General features: G+C 47.7%; 6 protein-coding genes across 6 annotated transcripts; 2 read left to right on the top strand and 4 right to left on the bottom strand.

Annotated features, from left to right (window-relative positions):
* Positions 1-78: 78 nt before the first annotated feature.
* Positions 79-2,955, bottom strand: K444DRAFT_662419 (ubiquitin-protein ligase-like protein Sel1/Ubx2). Its single transcript, XM_024886708.1, has 4 exons — positions 2,782-2,955; positions 2,567-2,728; positions 558-2,519; positions 79-509 (listed from the first exon to the last, which is right to left on the bottom strand). The coding sequence occupies exons 1-4, from the start codon at positions 2,816-2,818 to the stop codon at positions 109-111; spliced, it is 2,562 nt and encodes an 853-aa protein (XP_024738233.1). The 5' UTR covers positions 2,819-2,955; the 3' UTR covers positions 79-108.
* Positions 2,956-3,212: 257 nt separating this feature from the next.
* Positions 3,213-4,622, bottom strand: K444DRAFT_526055 (WD repeat-containing protein-like protein 89; the record flags this gene model as incomplete). The annotated part of the gene is made up of 6 exons (XM_024874511.1): positions 3,213-3,272; positions 3,321-3,447; positions 3,499-3,845; positions 3,895-3,961; positions 4,011-4,107; positions 4,310-4,622. The coding sequence occupies 6 exons, from the start codon at positions 4,620-4,622 to the stop codon at positions 3,213-3,215; spliced, it is 1,011 nt and encodes a 336-aa protein (XP_024738232.1).
* Positions 4,623-5,049: 427 nt separating this feature from the next.
* On the bottom strand, positions 5,050-5,921 carry K444DRAFT_526334 (actin-crosslinking protein; the record flags this gene model as incomplete). The annotated part of the gene is made up of 2 exons (XM_024874531.1): positions 5,050-5,488; positions 5,539-5,921. 2 exons carry the CDS (start codon positions 5,919-5,921, stop codon positions 5,050-5,052), a joined length of 822 nt encoding a protein of 273 aa, XP_024738231.1.
* Positions 5,922-6,096: 175 nt separating this feature from the next.
* K444DRAFT_611569 (Clavaminate synthase-like protein) lies at positions 6,097-7,665 on the top strand. The gene is made up of 4 exons (XM_024879971.1): positions 6,097-6,218; positions 6,270-6,422; positions 6,466-6,934; positions 7,107-7,665. Exons 1-4 carry the CDS (start codon positions 6,173-6,175, stop codon positions 7,543-7,545), a joined length of 1,107 nt encoding a protein of 368 aa, XP_024738230.1. The 5' UTR covers positions 6,097-6,172; the 3' UTR covers positions 7,546-7,665.
* A 643-nt stretch (positions 7,666-8,308) lies between these two features.
* Positions 8,309-9,245, bottom strand: K444DRAFT_367622 (uncharacterized protein). The gene has a single exon (XM_024872245.1). The coding sequence runs from the start codon at positions 9,202-9,204 to the stop codon at positions 8,641-8,643; it is 564 nt and encodes a 187-aa protein (XP_024738229.1). The 5' UTR covers positions 9,205-9,245; the 3' UTR covers positions 8,309-8,640.
* Positions 9,246-10,348: 1,103 nt separating this feature from the next.
* K444DRAFT_719508 (uncharacterized protein) lies at positions 10,349-13,201 on the top strand (the record flags this gene model as incomplete). The annotated part of the gene is made up of 8 exons (XM_024888460.1): positions 10,349-10,741; positions 10,879-11,090; positions 11,141-11,767; positions 11,822-11,869; positions 11,924-11,950; positions 12,004-12,409; positions 12,462-12,905; positions 13,064-13,201. 8 exons carry the CDS (start codon positions 10,349-10,351, stop codon positions 13,199-13,201), a joined length of 2,295 nt encoding a protein of 764 aa, XP_024738228.1.
* Between the last annotated feature and the right edge of the window lie 1,100 nt (positions 13,202-14,301).

The raw sequence follows: 14,301 nt of genomic DNA, 5'->3' as shown, positions 1-14,301 counted from the left end.
GAAGGAAGGCGAAAATGATTTTTATCGTTATTATCATTTCTACGGAGAGAAGTCAATTCATCCCTCTGGTTTCTTTTACATGCTCAATTAAATTTCATTTGTATCTTTTCAATGTCCTACCCCACCAGCAACCCATTGCCCAAATTCGAGGTCTCCAGGCTGGGGAAACACGCCCCTATCTTCGTGCGGGGGCTGTTGTCGTTGCCCGTCTTGCGCAGCCTGGTCTACTTGCTGTCCTCTGGCAGCTTCCTCGCCCCTCCTATGTGCTAATTGATGCTGCTGCCTATAGTATATGAGGACCACCAACACCGCAGCCAATCCAAGAATGATGATGCTTTCCAAGATCCCGTCGTCAATAATGTCTTCATACAGACCGTCGACATCTCCTCCAGGCATTGGATCAGTTTCGGGAAGATAGTTATCGTCATAGCCATTATCTCCATAGTACAGATGATCGTCTCGGAGGAAGTTGCTGATCCATTCTGACATGGACCACTGCTTCTTCGGTGCTACTAAAGTGTCAAGATGGTAATAGGAATGGTATATGGGGGATTTACCTGGCTCATCCTGGATCGAATTGATTCTCCCATGAGTTAGCGTGTTCCAAGCACTTCTAAGCCTCAACTTTAGTAGACTCAAGGTCACTGGTAGATACGCCTCCTCGTTTGTTTCCAGGGCTAGATCATAGTATCTCTTGGCAAGATGAAAGTCCTGAGTAAGACCGACTCCATTCTCGTGCATCCAAGCCAAATTATATAGAGCTTGAGCGCTCTGATGATACTCGCAAGCCGCTGTGTAACAGGAAGCAGCTTTGTCCAAGTCCATCTGCGTACCAATCCCCTCGAGGTAATAGTCGCCCATCTTGACTAACGAATCAATATTTGACTGCTTGGCCGATCTTGTCCAATATATTAGAGCGAGAGCAGAATTTTGCAGCAATAGTGGGCGGGGATTGGAAAATGGAAGCCATGAAGAGAGAGCCAATCTTGATTTTTGTTTGTCGAGCATGTATGCCACATTTGCTTGGCCTTTCTCGTAGCCTTGTTCAGCGGCAAACATGTAATCAACCATGGCAAGCTCGTGGTCGCCCTCCTCATAAGCTTGATTGGCTTCAGCGAAGGATGAAAGAAGAGGCTCGGCCTTTTCAGCGACGTTTTTGTAGTACGCTGCAGCGAGTCCGCAGCTTCTATCGCGTCCAATGCCTTGATCGATGAGCTCTGCCAGGAAGTAGAAGGCTTCGATATGGCTATATCTTGCTGCAAGTTCAAAATAACGGTTCGCAACGCTTATATCACTGGGGGTGCCTTGATCTAAGTAGAGGGCGCCCAAGGCAACCTGAGCTGGCGAATAGTCTTGATCAGCGGCGGCTTTGAAGTACTCCGTCGCCTTTATCGTGTTCTTTGGAATGCCCAGACCTTCCAGGTTCATAAGTCCCAGTCCATACTGAGAGCCAGCATCGCCACTCTTGATCCCTCGCTCAAACCAGGTCCGGGCCTTGTCGAAATTCTGTTCCACGCCCTCGCCTCTCATAAACATCCGGCCAAGATAACCAGCAGCTTTGGTCGCGACCTTCTCCAGTCCTGCTTTGTCGCTCTCAATGATACGTCCCTCTCTCTGCCAGTAGAGTTTTGCAACCTTCATAAAGTACCATTTTGCACTTTTCATGTTTCGTGCGAGCCCTCTTTGCCCATCGTAGTGGATCCTCCCCAAGCTAAATGTGGCCTTGAAATCGCCCTTCCTGGACATCAAGTCCAAGTACTCCAGAACATCATCAAGTGCTGCATGGGCATCGGAGTTTGGGCTGGCTTTGTTCGCATTTTGTCCAGAGCTGGAATAACTCGCACCTTCGCCGTACACACCACCGTCATCATCTGCGAGTCGGTACGAATCGGACACCCAAGCCATTCCTCCTGGAGGACCCGATCGAAACCACTCAATTGCTCTGTCGGCAACTTTCTTGTAATGCTTAACAGCGACATCACAGTTACGGGCGACCCCAATGCCTGTGTGGTATCGAAACGCAACAGTCATCTCGGATCTCGTATTGCCACCTTCGGCTGCGAAAGTATGATATAGCAAAGCTTTTGCTTGATCGCGTTCGACAGCCTCTCCTATTCCCGTCGCGTACAGGAATCCGACCATATGTTGCGCAGAGCTATTCCCATCCAACGAGGCCAGCTGGTGGTACCTCCTGAAAGCTTCAGAATAGCTCTTTGGGTGTGTGTAATTGCCATAGAAATTCATCTCGGCCAGAAGAAATATCGCATCGGGATTGTTGATCTGTGCAGCTTCCTCCAAAAGCCGCACCGCCTCAGCTACTGGTCCTGGCAGCTGCTTGTGTTCCTTTGCCTCACTTCCTGACGCTTCCTCTGGTGGACCTTGAATGTACAGCCGTGGAAGGAGTGCCAAGACATAGTGTCCTGCTGTTCCCAAGATTCCCGATGGTTTTCGAGAAGGGCGTGGATTCAAACGTTCGTATCGGCGAAGGAAGAAGAGAGCCTTGTCGACTTGCTCCGTACCTTTGAAATGTCAGTATATTGGTACAAATACAGCTTCTAGTTCTTACCATCTATCCTTCTCCGACCGTCCTCTTGTTCTCGAATCGGTTGCTGTGGTGTGGGAGACTGTGCTGCTATCGATGGCTTTGGACTCCCTTCCACACTGAAAGTCGCCTCTGTATCATCCTGGATCTTCGCATACGATATGGCAAGCAGAATTTGCAAGGAAACTTTCGTGATGACCATTAGCTATGGCCCATGGAGTCTGGCAACATGGACTTACAGATCAGGAACGAGAGCCGTTTGCCCCAGTACTTCATATTGTGAGCGTTGCGCAGTAGCAATTACTTCGTCCAAGAAGCAGCTGGAAATAACCTAGTCATCGTCTCATGAATACAGGCCCGGTCACATCGAGTTTGAGGCGGTGGTGGAGAGCTTTTGTGAAAGTTGTTCAAATGACTGATTTCCAAGCTGTCCTTTCGGCGGGAAGCAGAGACCCACACGCGACTCAGCCGAGCTTGCTGACGACCTCCGCAGCACCTGCCCTTAACAAATTACTTCCTTGACTTCGATCACATATTCTTAGGTACGAATTAGCATGAAGAGCTCGAACAATGTTTTCAATTATTGGCGTGCTCTGAAAATATCGCATTTCTGTCTTTCAGACCTTCAACCCATGCAACTTTGGTGCAGCCCTCCACGCCTGGCTTACCATCAATTCCCTCTCCAAGCTTTGATCTGCCCATCCTCTCCACAAGTCAACACAGTTTGATGCTGTATTTCGTTAGCTCGTCATCAAACAAGTTGAATCAACAGGTTTACAGAATCTAAAAAGCAAAAAGACCGTACGATCTCAGATCCATGGGCGCCTCTCAGAGAGACCTTTGAGTCCAGCGCAAAAGACCAAGGGGGATTATTCTTGAATTGGATCAAATCGAAATTTTCTCGGCTTTAGCACCATTAGCACCGTCTTTGATATCTCAAGCTGGTGAGAACATACCTGTGGGTTCCGACGCCAATAACTGAGCCACCATCCGGCCTCCTCAGAACATTTGCAACGTATTCCCCTCCCAGTTTCTCTCTCATATCTCCAAAGTGAGTTGGGGCAGGTTCCTCAACCCCTTCTTCAGGATTTCTCACCAATTCATACATGGAAAACTTCTCATCGTGAGACAGAGCAAAGATGTCAACGTCACTGAGGAAATTAGAGTGGTGGATTGATGCACCATGGTTGATGGTCTGGTGCAGTGCTTCTTCCTCGTCCATGATGGTAGTATTGTAAATATTCACCAAGCCATCCGTTGAGCCTGAGAGCAGGATTTGAGGCCGAGAGGGATGGAATTGGAGCTGGGAGACATCAGTAGCTAGCAGATAATGAAGTAGTTGAGTTACCTACTTCAGTGACATCGTCACTATGACTCTCAATATACTGTACAACTGGGTCGCCAAAATTTCGCATGTCCCTTGACAAAGTTAGGATAGTTGCTGAAGAAAGGGGAAGAGGGTGCCAACCATATCAGAATAGAAGCTTGATGATTGGTCAACTCTGTTCCCGCCGCGAGAGCGTACGGATGTGAGAATGCCAAAGATAAAACCGGAGCATTCTGCTCTACAAGTAGGTCAGCATTCCTTTATTCAAGACTCGGTTTCTATAACCAGGGTAATATATGAGAAATTTTGGTCCTCTGCCTCCCTGGATAACGAGACGACAGACTTCTGGGAAGCACGAAAAGACAAGAAAAATGGAGTCAAGGATATTGCAAATATTAAAATAACCTTGCAAGAGCACAATTCAGGCCGACGTAACTCACCGGTTCTAACCTCGCCGATTTTGACCGCAGTCCTAGGATCTAGCAAGCAGACCCTTCCATCCCTCCCTGCAGTACAGACAAGCAACGCACCTCGTTCCGTCGTATTGTTGATAGCTTTCAAACAAGTAACCTCTGTGTTGACTCGCCGGATCGAATTTATAGGTGCGCCGCTCAAAGTCAGCGGATCAAGCAGCCGAAGGCTGTCGTCGGAGGAGATTGCTGCGAGGCCGGCTGCAAGAGGAACAATGTCGTAAACGTAGGTATCTTTCGATTCAGATATGTGGAATGCGTCCACGGCATTCAATGCGTACATTTTTAGCGAAGGTAGAATTCTGGTGTGGTATTGAAAAGAGAAAGATTTTCTTGGTTGCAAATTTGGGTTCCCGGAATATAAGTTCCAGAGTTCAAATTTTGGGCCTTCTTTCTTGCCTTTCCTCAGTCTTTTTTTCGGTTCGTGAGTCATTCTCTAAAGAATAACACGAACTCATATCCCATTTAGCTAGGCACATACCTTAGACTTCCTTAGGTCTGTGATCACGTGACTGAATCTCCACTGCGTCGGCTTCGGACAATTTAAGATGATGAACGCCCTAACTTTGACAGGTTCTTCCAGTGCTTGATGACCGTCTACCGTTCATCATTGATGCTTCGCCCAGTTTCCCAGTTTACCACAACCAGTAACGCCAAATATGCAACGCCATGCTATTCGTGGCTGAGCCCCCACCTCGATTGCTCTCCGCTCAACTATACTTATCATGCTTATTCTTGACCTTTATGAGCAACAGTGCTTCATGATAATCACCTTCTCTCCTAGCTTTCTTTAACCTTCTAACTTCGCCATCGTCTAACCTCCTCCCGACAGCTTCTTCGAGTTCCTTCCTGCTGATCTTTTGACTCGCTTTCTCCTCCTTTGATGCCTTGAGTTTTGGCTTGAATCTTGCTTGCATTCGTATTCGGAATGTAGTATTGAATGTAATGCTTTCCGCGTCACCACGGATCTCGGGCAGAGCGTTGGCTTTTGAAGACGTCGATGGCTTGATGGTCAAGAATGTGTCGCGCAGGGTCTGTATCTGAAAAGTCCCAGGTGCATCGGCTGTGGGTATTGTGAGGAATGATTCGAGGGGAGAAACGGCTTCTGTATTGGCAGATAGCTGGCCGAACTTGTCGCAGCTCAAATACCTATTGGGGTTGTCAGTGGAATCGTCTATTCGAGATGCGTATTGACTGACCTTCCATGATGACCTTTGAAGCTAAACGTCTCTGTCCCTGCCACCTTGTTCGCAACCCAAACTTGCCTTACATCATGTGGTTCCGCAGTCGCGGGATTGCCGTCGACGACGTTCTCCAGCAGGCTTGGAAAGACCTTGCCATTCGTGTCGCATGCTATGCAAGTTGGTGGTTCAGAGGGCATGACGATAACAATAGGTCCTACTACATCTCCTACAGCTTCTGCCGTAACCCAGCTATCATCGTCGACTGAGGGGTCCTCCTTCTCCGTCTTTGCTACCTCCTTCGAAGTCGAACCTTCATCCTCTCCGAATTTCTCGGCGACATCGACTCGCTTCCGCTTCTTCGTCTTCTTGTCGCCTTTGAATGTTAATGCTTTGACCATATTGGGAAGTCGCTAGGCTTCTTGGGAGTGATCTGTTTGGTAACGACTTTGTTTGAAGAAGCTCGGGGTACTTTGATGTAATGGAGCTAAACCCAAAAATCTTCTGCCGGGCGGTGTATAAAGCCGAGGGGTTATTTTACCCCTCCCCTATTCTATTCGGCAGCGTCCGATCCTCAAGGAAACTGCTTCTGAAATTGAAAGTAAAGGCACTCGACATTGCGGTTACTCCTTCACAATCTCGCATAGTTGGGATGTCTTCAACGGCTGTGACTGTCAGTCTTGATGACTTGAAGAATGGTCACTCTCCTATCACATGTTCAAGGGATGATCTGCTGATCAAATCTCTAGGAAGTGTTGCATTTTCGACATTGGAAGAAGCCTTTGGACCCAATTCTTTGGGAATCATAATTGTCAAAAATATCGCTCCTGAGTTCGTGCAACTGAGACACCGACTACTTTCATATTCCTCATACCTTGGAAACCTCCCTGAGTTCCGACTCGGTAATTCCACCTCCTATCCTCAAAAATAAAGCTTACCCAATAGCAAAAATCGAGAATGCTGCCGCAAAATACTTAACCGGCTGGTCCCGCGGCAAGGAGGCACTCAGAAATGGCCAGGTCGACACCAATAAAGGCTCCTTTTACGCAAATTGTGCTTTCTACGTTGACCCCTCGCTCTCTTGTGCCAAACCTACAGCGGAGTTCTCGCCCGAGAACTTCCCTGAGTATCTTAGCCCTAACATCTGGCCTTCTGACACGACTATTCCCGGCTTCAAGGACACTTTCGAGGATCTCTGTCGTCTTATCATCGACACTGCGGTTCTCGTGGCTCGAGCATGTGACAAATATGCTGAAAAGGAGATACCAGAATACAAATCCGGCTACCTCGAGCATGTAGTCAAGACATCGACAACCACAAAAGCTCGGTTGCTCCATTACTTTCCAGTGGAAGTTGAGACTGCGCAAGATGAGAAGACCGATGATGACTGGTGTGCAACGCATCTCGACCACGGGTAAGTCTTATTCTCATACTAATTTACTGTTTTCTCGGAAGGGAGCCGAGAGTCAGGGACTCCCTCAGGAGCCGCTATAACCCCCCTTTGTCATTTTTAGAGGTGATGAAACGGCTCCGAATTTCTTGGATCCTTTAAACATTTTTGTTGCAGTGCTGACTTGACTGGACAGCTGTCTCACTGGGCTGACCTCAGCAATGTTCATTAACGAGCGGCGTCAGATTCCGGCCATACCCATGGGATACGCGTACAGCCCCAAGTATCTCCCCGTTTTGGGTGAACTCGATTCATCACCAGACCCAACAGCAGGCCTGTATATCCAGTCTCGAAGCGGGGAGACTGTTCAAGTCAAGATACCTAGAGACTGTATTGCATTTCAGACAGGAGAGGCACTGGAAAGAATCACAAAGGGAAAGTTCAAGGCTGTTCCTCACTTTGTCAGAGGTGTTAGACCTAGTGTGACGGATGAGGAGAATCAGGGAGGGCTTGTTGCCCGTAACACTCTTGCAGTCTTCACACAGCCAAACTTGGGGGAGATTGTCGATTCGGAGCAGGGCATCAGTTTTGGTGAGTTTGCGATGGGAATTGTGGAGAAGAACACGACAAAGTGATAGCTTCAGATTGTGGCATTTATGGTTTCTCTGGAATACGTAGGCATTCAGGATTAGAGAAGGCAAGAGATTGGTTAGATGGCAAAATAAACTTGATGAATGAATGCATGCAAATTATCCAACTACCAGCGAGTGTTCTCCTGCCCGGTTACCAAACCAACCTCAAATAACCTAATATTACGTGTTTGGTGCCTTCTCTTCAGCATCCTTCTCATAACTGGTGTACGATTCTGCCATTTGTAAATCAGAGATACAACAGAGCCCTTCTTCATTCTAGATACTAATAACATCGGTAGTCTTCATATAAATGAAAACCACACACTGCCGTACGGGGATCCTCTCCAATGGCCAATCTTCTCCCTTCGTGTTATCCATTTCATCCAAAAGTATCAACTGCTTACACACAACCTCAACAAAAGATTATCTTTAAGGTGTGCCGGCGTTTTGACATCTGGTACGACTCTTTTTGCTGCTGCTTTTGGCTTCTCCGTCTTGCTAGTCTGAATGATAGATTCGTGTTCAACCACAATTGCTTGGGTTTCGGCTGACACTTTCCTGTCTCATTTTGTTGCTGATCTTCCTTTTCCTCAATCTAAACACCAGGGGCAATGACTGGCAGCGGGATGGCGGACAACTCTTTCTGTCGAAACGTTCGAGTCAGTAACTGCTCGATCATCTGTGCTCTGTTTCAATTTGAGACTTTAGGAAATTGTCTATAAAGAAAGTCATAGGTGATCTAGAACTGGTAAAAATTCCTCCCTAGGCGCTTACCAAGTACGCAAAGCTGAATCCTTCACAGAGCTTCGCAATAATGGGACAAAGATTCTCGTGAAAATTAACTGCATCATTATTGACCCGTTGACCCACTTGCGTCTCAGAACTGGCAATATGCAGTTCTCTCGTCCTCGTTTGGCAGTTTAGAGTGATACTTGTGATCGAAACGGCTTAGTCGTTTGGACAAGGAGGGGTCAAACTTGCTTAGGTTATTTATTGAGCCAATCATTAGAATGCGATCGTTTGACTCCGAACCATCAACTTCGTTGAGGAAGTAGCTACGGGTCTCTTGCGTGATGAGGCTGTCGAGATACTCGAAGATCAAAGGCAAGGTGCCATAAGACGAGCTGAGTAACGAGAAATTAGCAATTGCTTGATTGAGAATGCTCGGAGAAGCTGAAAAAATACTGCATTGAAAATATCAGGGACCGGATGGCGCAAGTCCTCCAACCTCGACCTCGAAATGGAAAGTGCATCACTTGATGCGACACGGCTTGATGCAGAACATAGATTGCACCGAGGTTGGTAGGCTTTTCTGGTATCGCCTGATGCCTTGATTCTCTTGTGCCGCGCATCCGGGGTGATGAATTGCGCGATCTCGCAGACAGAGTGAAGCCAGATTTGCGGACTCGGTAGCATCTCTCGTTGGATGTTTAGAAAGCATTTCGAATATGTACCCAAGGTCCTTTGGTCCTGTGATACACACTGTCCATAAATCAGGCTGCATTCAGAGTCCCCCTCTTCTGGTATTCGTGCCGACTCGGGGCGTTGCTCTGTTCCGAAGGTCGGAGAGTTCACAACAGGGCCCCAAATCTGCACAGGCCCTGCATCTGGCTTGACTTGGCGTCGAGAGGTGTTTGTCCATGGAAGCAGCAATCCGTCCATCCATACACGTACGTATTTTGTGCTACAAGCTGCGAAGAAAGGGGCGAAATGGGGGCAAGACAAACCCCTGCAGCATCGGTTGGATGCCCCAAAGTGGGCAAGTGTTGTGCTGACTAACATTCCAACGACATCTCAATCGTGTTTTGCCTCACTCTCACTCTGCCTCTCTGTGCTTCTCTCTCTCCTTGGATATCATCCAATAAATCATTACACTGTGAAGTTGCTGATCAGTATGTGAATGCCTTGAGCCGCAAGCCATTTCAAATGTCCAGGTCACAAACAAGGTTGTACTCTTCTTGTCTTGACTGCATCCATCCTTTGAGGTCCAGTTCCATATGCAATTAAAAAAAGACATCTCACTTGCGCTTTGATATTACGTCTTGAGTGCTGTCACATAGAATCAGGACTTCAAAAGAGTAGTTCCTCCAGGTACGCCTTGTGATGCAGGTTGAGATGTCACTGGGGAGGGCTCGTGAAGAGTGTCCGAGATATCCTCCGGCACTCCTGCTTTGTATAGCCAAAAGACAATTGCTTTAGGAAATGTGGAGTTGTACCAAATTTTTGTTGCAACTTTCCAGGAGCATCCGCCACGTTGGGCCTGGAGACTACAGTTTACTTGTCCTGTATCCAGATGACTTCATCCTCGTTTGCTCATTGTTTCCAGCTCTTTGGTCTAGCTAGACTTTCACTGTTAAATCATTTTTCAAGCTTGTGGTTAAAGTAAAGGACACTTTCCCCTTGTTCTCAATTATCTCATACAGTTGTGAATTGCCCGGAACAAGCCCTACCTGGGATCCTTATCGATAGACCTATAAGCTAAGAATATTAATTCCGTTCCGAGTTTTGAACAATATCATGTGAGTCTACAGTAAATTAAAGACGCTAAAATAGGGCCTCCATCTGGTCCAATCTTTATCTTCCGCTCCATCTGTCTTCTGAGCACCATACTACTACTTCATAGCATCGTCTGCTATACTTTCTTGCATAGCCCCGAGAAGCTCGCAGTGACCAGCTGGAGCCAATTTGTCAGAACACCCAGAACACCGTACCTTTCCTGTCCCAATTGCCTGTCTATACTGACTTCACAGCTATTATATTGATCTTGACCGTGTAGCAAAGTGTCGAGTTAGCATCAGACCCCACGATGGCTGGGGACTTCACAATGGCTGGGTTCACTATGATGCGAGTCCATCACACTGGAGGTCTTGGTGACATCAGTGTTAATTCTTCTCGAGTGAAGTCGCATCAGACTCAGCCGTTGGCGGGAAGCCTCGCTCTGTGTGACAAATTGTCCCCGTTCCGCGTGCTGGCCTCTCCTCACCGAACAAAATTACTGGCACTAAAGGGCTACTATATCGACGAAAATCAAGTCATCCGGAAGAATTCAAACCTTGCGCCAATGGCTACGGTACAAGAAGCTCCCTCGTCCCCTCCGATCGAGGCTCCTCGCACTCCAACCCCAATCAATTCCGTTGACGGTGTTGCTTCTACGTGCAACACTCCTACTGTTGCTCGGGAAGAGATATCTATGTTTGAAGTCGGCATAGAGGCTTCGACCACTCCCAACAGCTTTGCTTCTGCTCGCGACACTTCTACCGTTTCTCAGGAGCAGATTTCTGCGACTGATCTCATCAACATGGCTTCTACCACTGCTGACTGCTTTGCTTCTGTAAGTCGCATTCCCAGTGCCTAGTCCCAACGCGCGAAATGTCAAGGAGCACGATATGGCGCGTCTTCTCAGCGATTCCTCATAATCACGCTGCTCAGGTTCAATCAAGACTGATAGTAGAACCCGCAGAATTTTGCCTCGTCCCCTTTGGACAAGGAATTGCCCCCAAAGCCAGTCCTTCGATTTTCCGAGTCTCCGGAGAGACGTGGCATCTATGGTGAGTTCAGGTTCTCATTTCTTCAGCCCCACGTTGCTCAATACTAATAGCTCTTCAGACGCCTTCGATGGAGGCTCCCACAAAGTCAAATATCCTGTCCTCTTGCCAAGTCCTCCTGATACTGTATCTCTCAGCTCGATTGTAAGTGATGAGGTCGGTTTTCAAACGAGCCCTTCTTTACGCCTCGATCTACATACTCGCCCCGCGCTTGGAGTTGGAACCGTTGTCAGAACCCGTAAGGTTTCAACAACCGCTGCAGACCTTAGAACCGCTTCCGATACGTCCGGTCACCTTGCTTTCGATCAAGCCAGTTCTCCTCTGAAGGCTACTGAGCCACGAAACCCTGCTCGCCATCTTCCCACTACCGAACAAATTGCTTCTATGAGAACTGGTAGCCCAGTCTCCAAGCACCTCCCGAAGAGCAAATTCAATGGCAATCGGGGTGCCCTCAAGTCGCCACATGGGTCCCTTAAACGTGTCCAACAGATCAAGTCCAGCGTAAAGCAAGAGGCGAAAGTCGTGGACGATGTCTTCCGTGCAGTCTCGGCCAACTCCTCCGATTTTGGCAGCCCGCAGCGAATTGAGGACATCGCTCGGCGCTACCAAGACTACGGCATTGGCCCAACGGTTAAATATGCCAAGGATGCTCACCAAATCATCATGGGAGATCGGTCGTTGTAAGTTACTTTGTATGTCAAGATGGAATCGTGTCTCTAATGAACCACAAACAGTTCTAACTCGTTGAACAAATCTGCCAGCACTTCCACTAAAGTTGCAATGTAGGTAGATGTAATTGCAGCCAGATCTTGAAGGCTAACTTCTGTTATTCGTAGCACCGATGGCCCCTCAAAGCAGCAGATGTCAGTGTTGCCTTCATGTCTGACAGAATCCATTGCTGACTCTAGGTTTTCAGCTCAAAGAACGAAACTCATATGCGACAAGAAGGTACCTATCCTCCCCGCGGTTCGTCGCTCCAAGTATCGCCCAACGAGGTTGCATCCCGCGTAGCTCGTCCAACCAAAGCCAGTGCTGCGCGCGCCGAAGCAAATTCCAAGACATTGGGCAAATCCGGTACTATGACGTCGGTCAAGAAGTTTGGTAGTCGTCTTTCTGCCATAATCCCCGTTCGTGGCCGTTTTGGTGTCCCGGGCTCCGTTGACAAGTCGAAGAGCACGGACACCGCCTCCGTCGAGGCCAACGCAGACAATGCCAATCATGGATCTTCTGCAAATGATGGCGGCCTGCTCTCCGCTTCCGAGAATATTGGCACGGAGTTGCTGCCTTCCGGCTTCATTGGCGATGTCGACGTAACTCTCAGGGTAGGAAACCCTACGAACCAATTTCAAATGTTGACAACTGACAGTAGCCCAGGGCGGACAATTTGACGAGGTTGCCCTTCAACAAAGGCAGCGGGACAACAAGGAGCATCGGGCTGCAGCTGTCTACGCCTTAGAGAACCGCATCGGAACTAATACTGGTCATGCTCGTGGGGCAGTTAATAAGCAACGAGACTGTGATCAGGGTGGCGACGAGCCACCAACCCCGCATCTTACTCGTGCTGGTCCACAAGGACACTATTCTGATGAGAGCGAGCAACAAGATGGGAGTACTCAACAGGAGTTGCTCCGCGATTTGGAGATGCTACGCCAAACTGCTATGGCCGTCCCTCCCGGATTCCATGTCCAACTCAACGAGCTTCACACCCAAGGACAACGTATCATATCATTGCTCACATTGGTTGCTAGACGAATTGGTGATGCAGAGGCGAGAAGCCGTGTCTCTCTTCTTCTTGAGGCTGTGGGTGAGAGTCTTCTGGTAAGTCTCAGTTTCTCGGAACATTATTTTCTCTCTCGCGTTTCTTGCAAGTTTCTTACTCCCTAGCGAGCCCTGGGCGCAAGTAACTCATGTTATACTGTCTCTACTCCCAAGTCATTCGTTTCTGTGCAATGCTGATCCAATTTTCCGTGTTTTAGGCTGCAGGCACCAACACCGCGGCCATTGTTGCTCTCATCGACGCAAACCAATGTCTGCTTGCGGCAACCAGCTCGCTTGCAGAGTATGCCACCATTATGGCTGGTAGATCTGTTGAGACAGATGCCACTCAGCAATAAATCCCCATCCTCCCTGTAAGATCGGGGTGCTATATGGGTCTGGTTATTGACTTCCCCTTCTTGGGACGAATAGGGCCTTTGTGTACTATAGAATAAGCAGATGACTCTATGATATTACGAAAGAAATGAAAGCAGCTCTGTAAACTCTGTAAACTCTTCCGCTCTGGGGGTGATGGTCGTGCTGAGTCGGCCTTGGCACGTATTTGCCTCTCCAACAACTGAGGTTATGAGAACCAACAAACCCAAAAATTATGCGTGTTCACTTGCTCTTGCCAATAGTGAATGGTTCGCCGTTAGTATAATTTTTTTTTGAGAGAATCTGAGGTATGCAGAGGCTACTCATTCCGTGTCGCTCTGGTTCACGTTCTCCCGTTCATCAACTACACACATTTCTTCTCTGGTATGCCAGCGCCACTGCTGACACACACCAGCGCAGAACAGGTGTTGGTTGTAGCAGTTGTAGCATTTCTGCTCCAAGCCCGGGATCCCGCATACGTGGCACACATACGCCAATCGTTGACAATTTCAGGGGCGTTATTACCTTCCATGATGGGTCCAGATTCGGGAAAATGTAAAACGACCCCCCCCCCCGGGTGTCGATGAGGGGTGTCGATTGGGGCAAGGATATTTAATTGGCTATCTGAGCTCTTCAAAAATCTGAAATTAGATTTTTTAATATAAGTCTAAGCTAGTATATTATAACCCTTGTATTATAATCACGTACCTTCTAACTTATAATAAAAAGATTCCTTAAAATAGTTTTTAATTTTAGGGAGTTTATATACTAATTAATTAAGTTTTAGTTTTTGAGCCCTATAAGGCCTTATAAATTATGGGCTTATAGGGCTCTTAAATCTGGTTTTAGGGACTTTTTCTCTAAATTTCTAGGCTTTCTTAAGCTTATTTATAGGCTATCCGTTCCGCTGCCGCCAGGGACGAATTTCCGGGGCCGGAATAACTATTATTCCGGAGGAACACCAAAACCACGCTTTAATATTTACATGTAAATAAACCACCAAATTGATTAATTATACTATAACCACGATACCGGACGCTACTGTATTTGATTCCACTAATAAAGGGATCCTTTGGCCTAATGA

This window comes from Hyaloscypha bicolor (genome assembly GCF_002865645.1).
Source record: "Hyaloscypha bicolor E unplaced genomic scaffold K444scaffold_56, whole genome shotgun sequence".
Lineage (NCBI taxonomy): Eukaryota > Fungi > Ascomycota > Leotiomycetes > Helotiales > Hyaloscyphaceae > Hyaloscypha > Hyaloscypha bicolor.
This window is presented reverse-complemented; position numbering and strand designations above follow the sequence as displayed.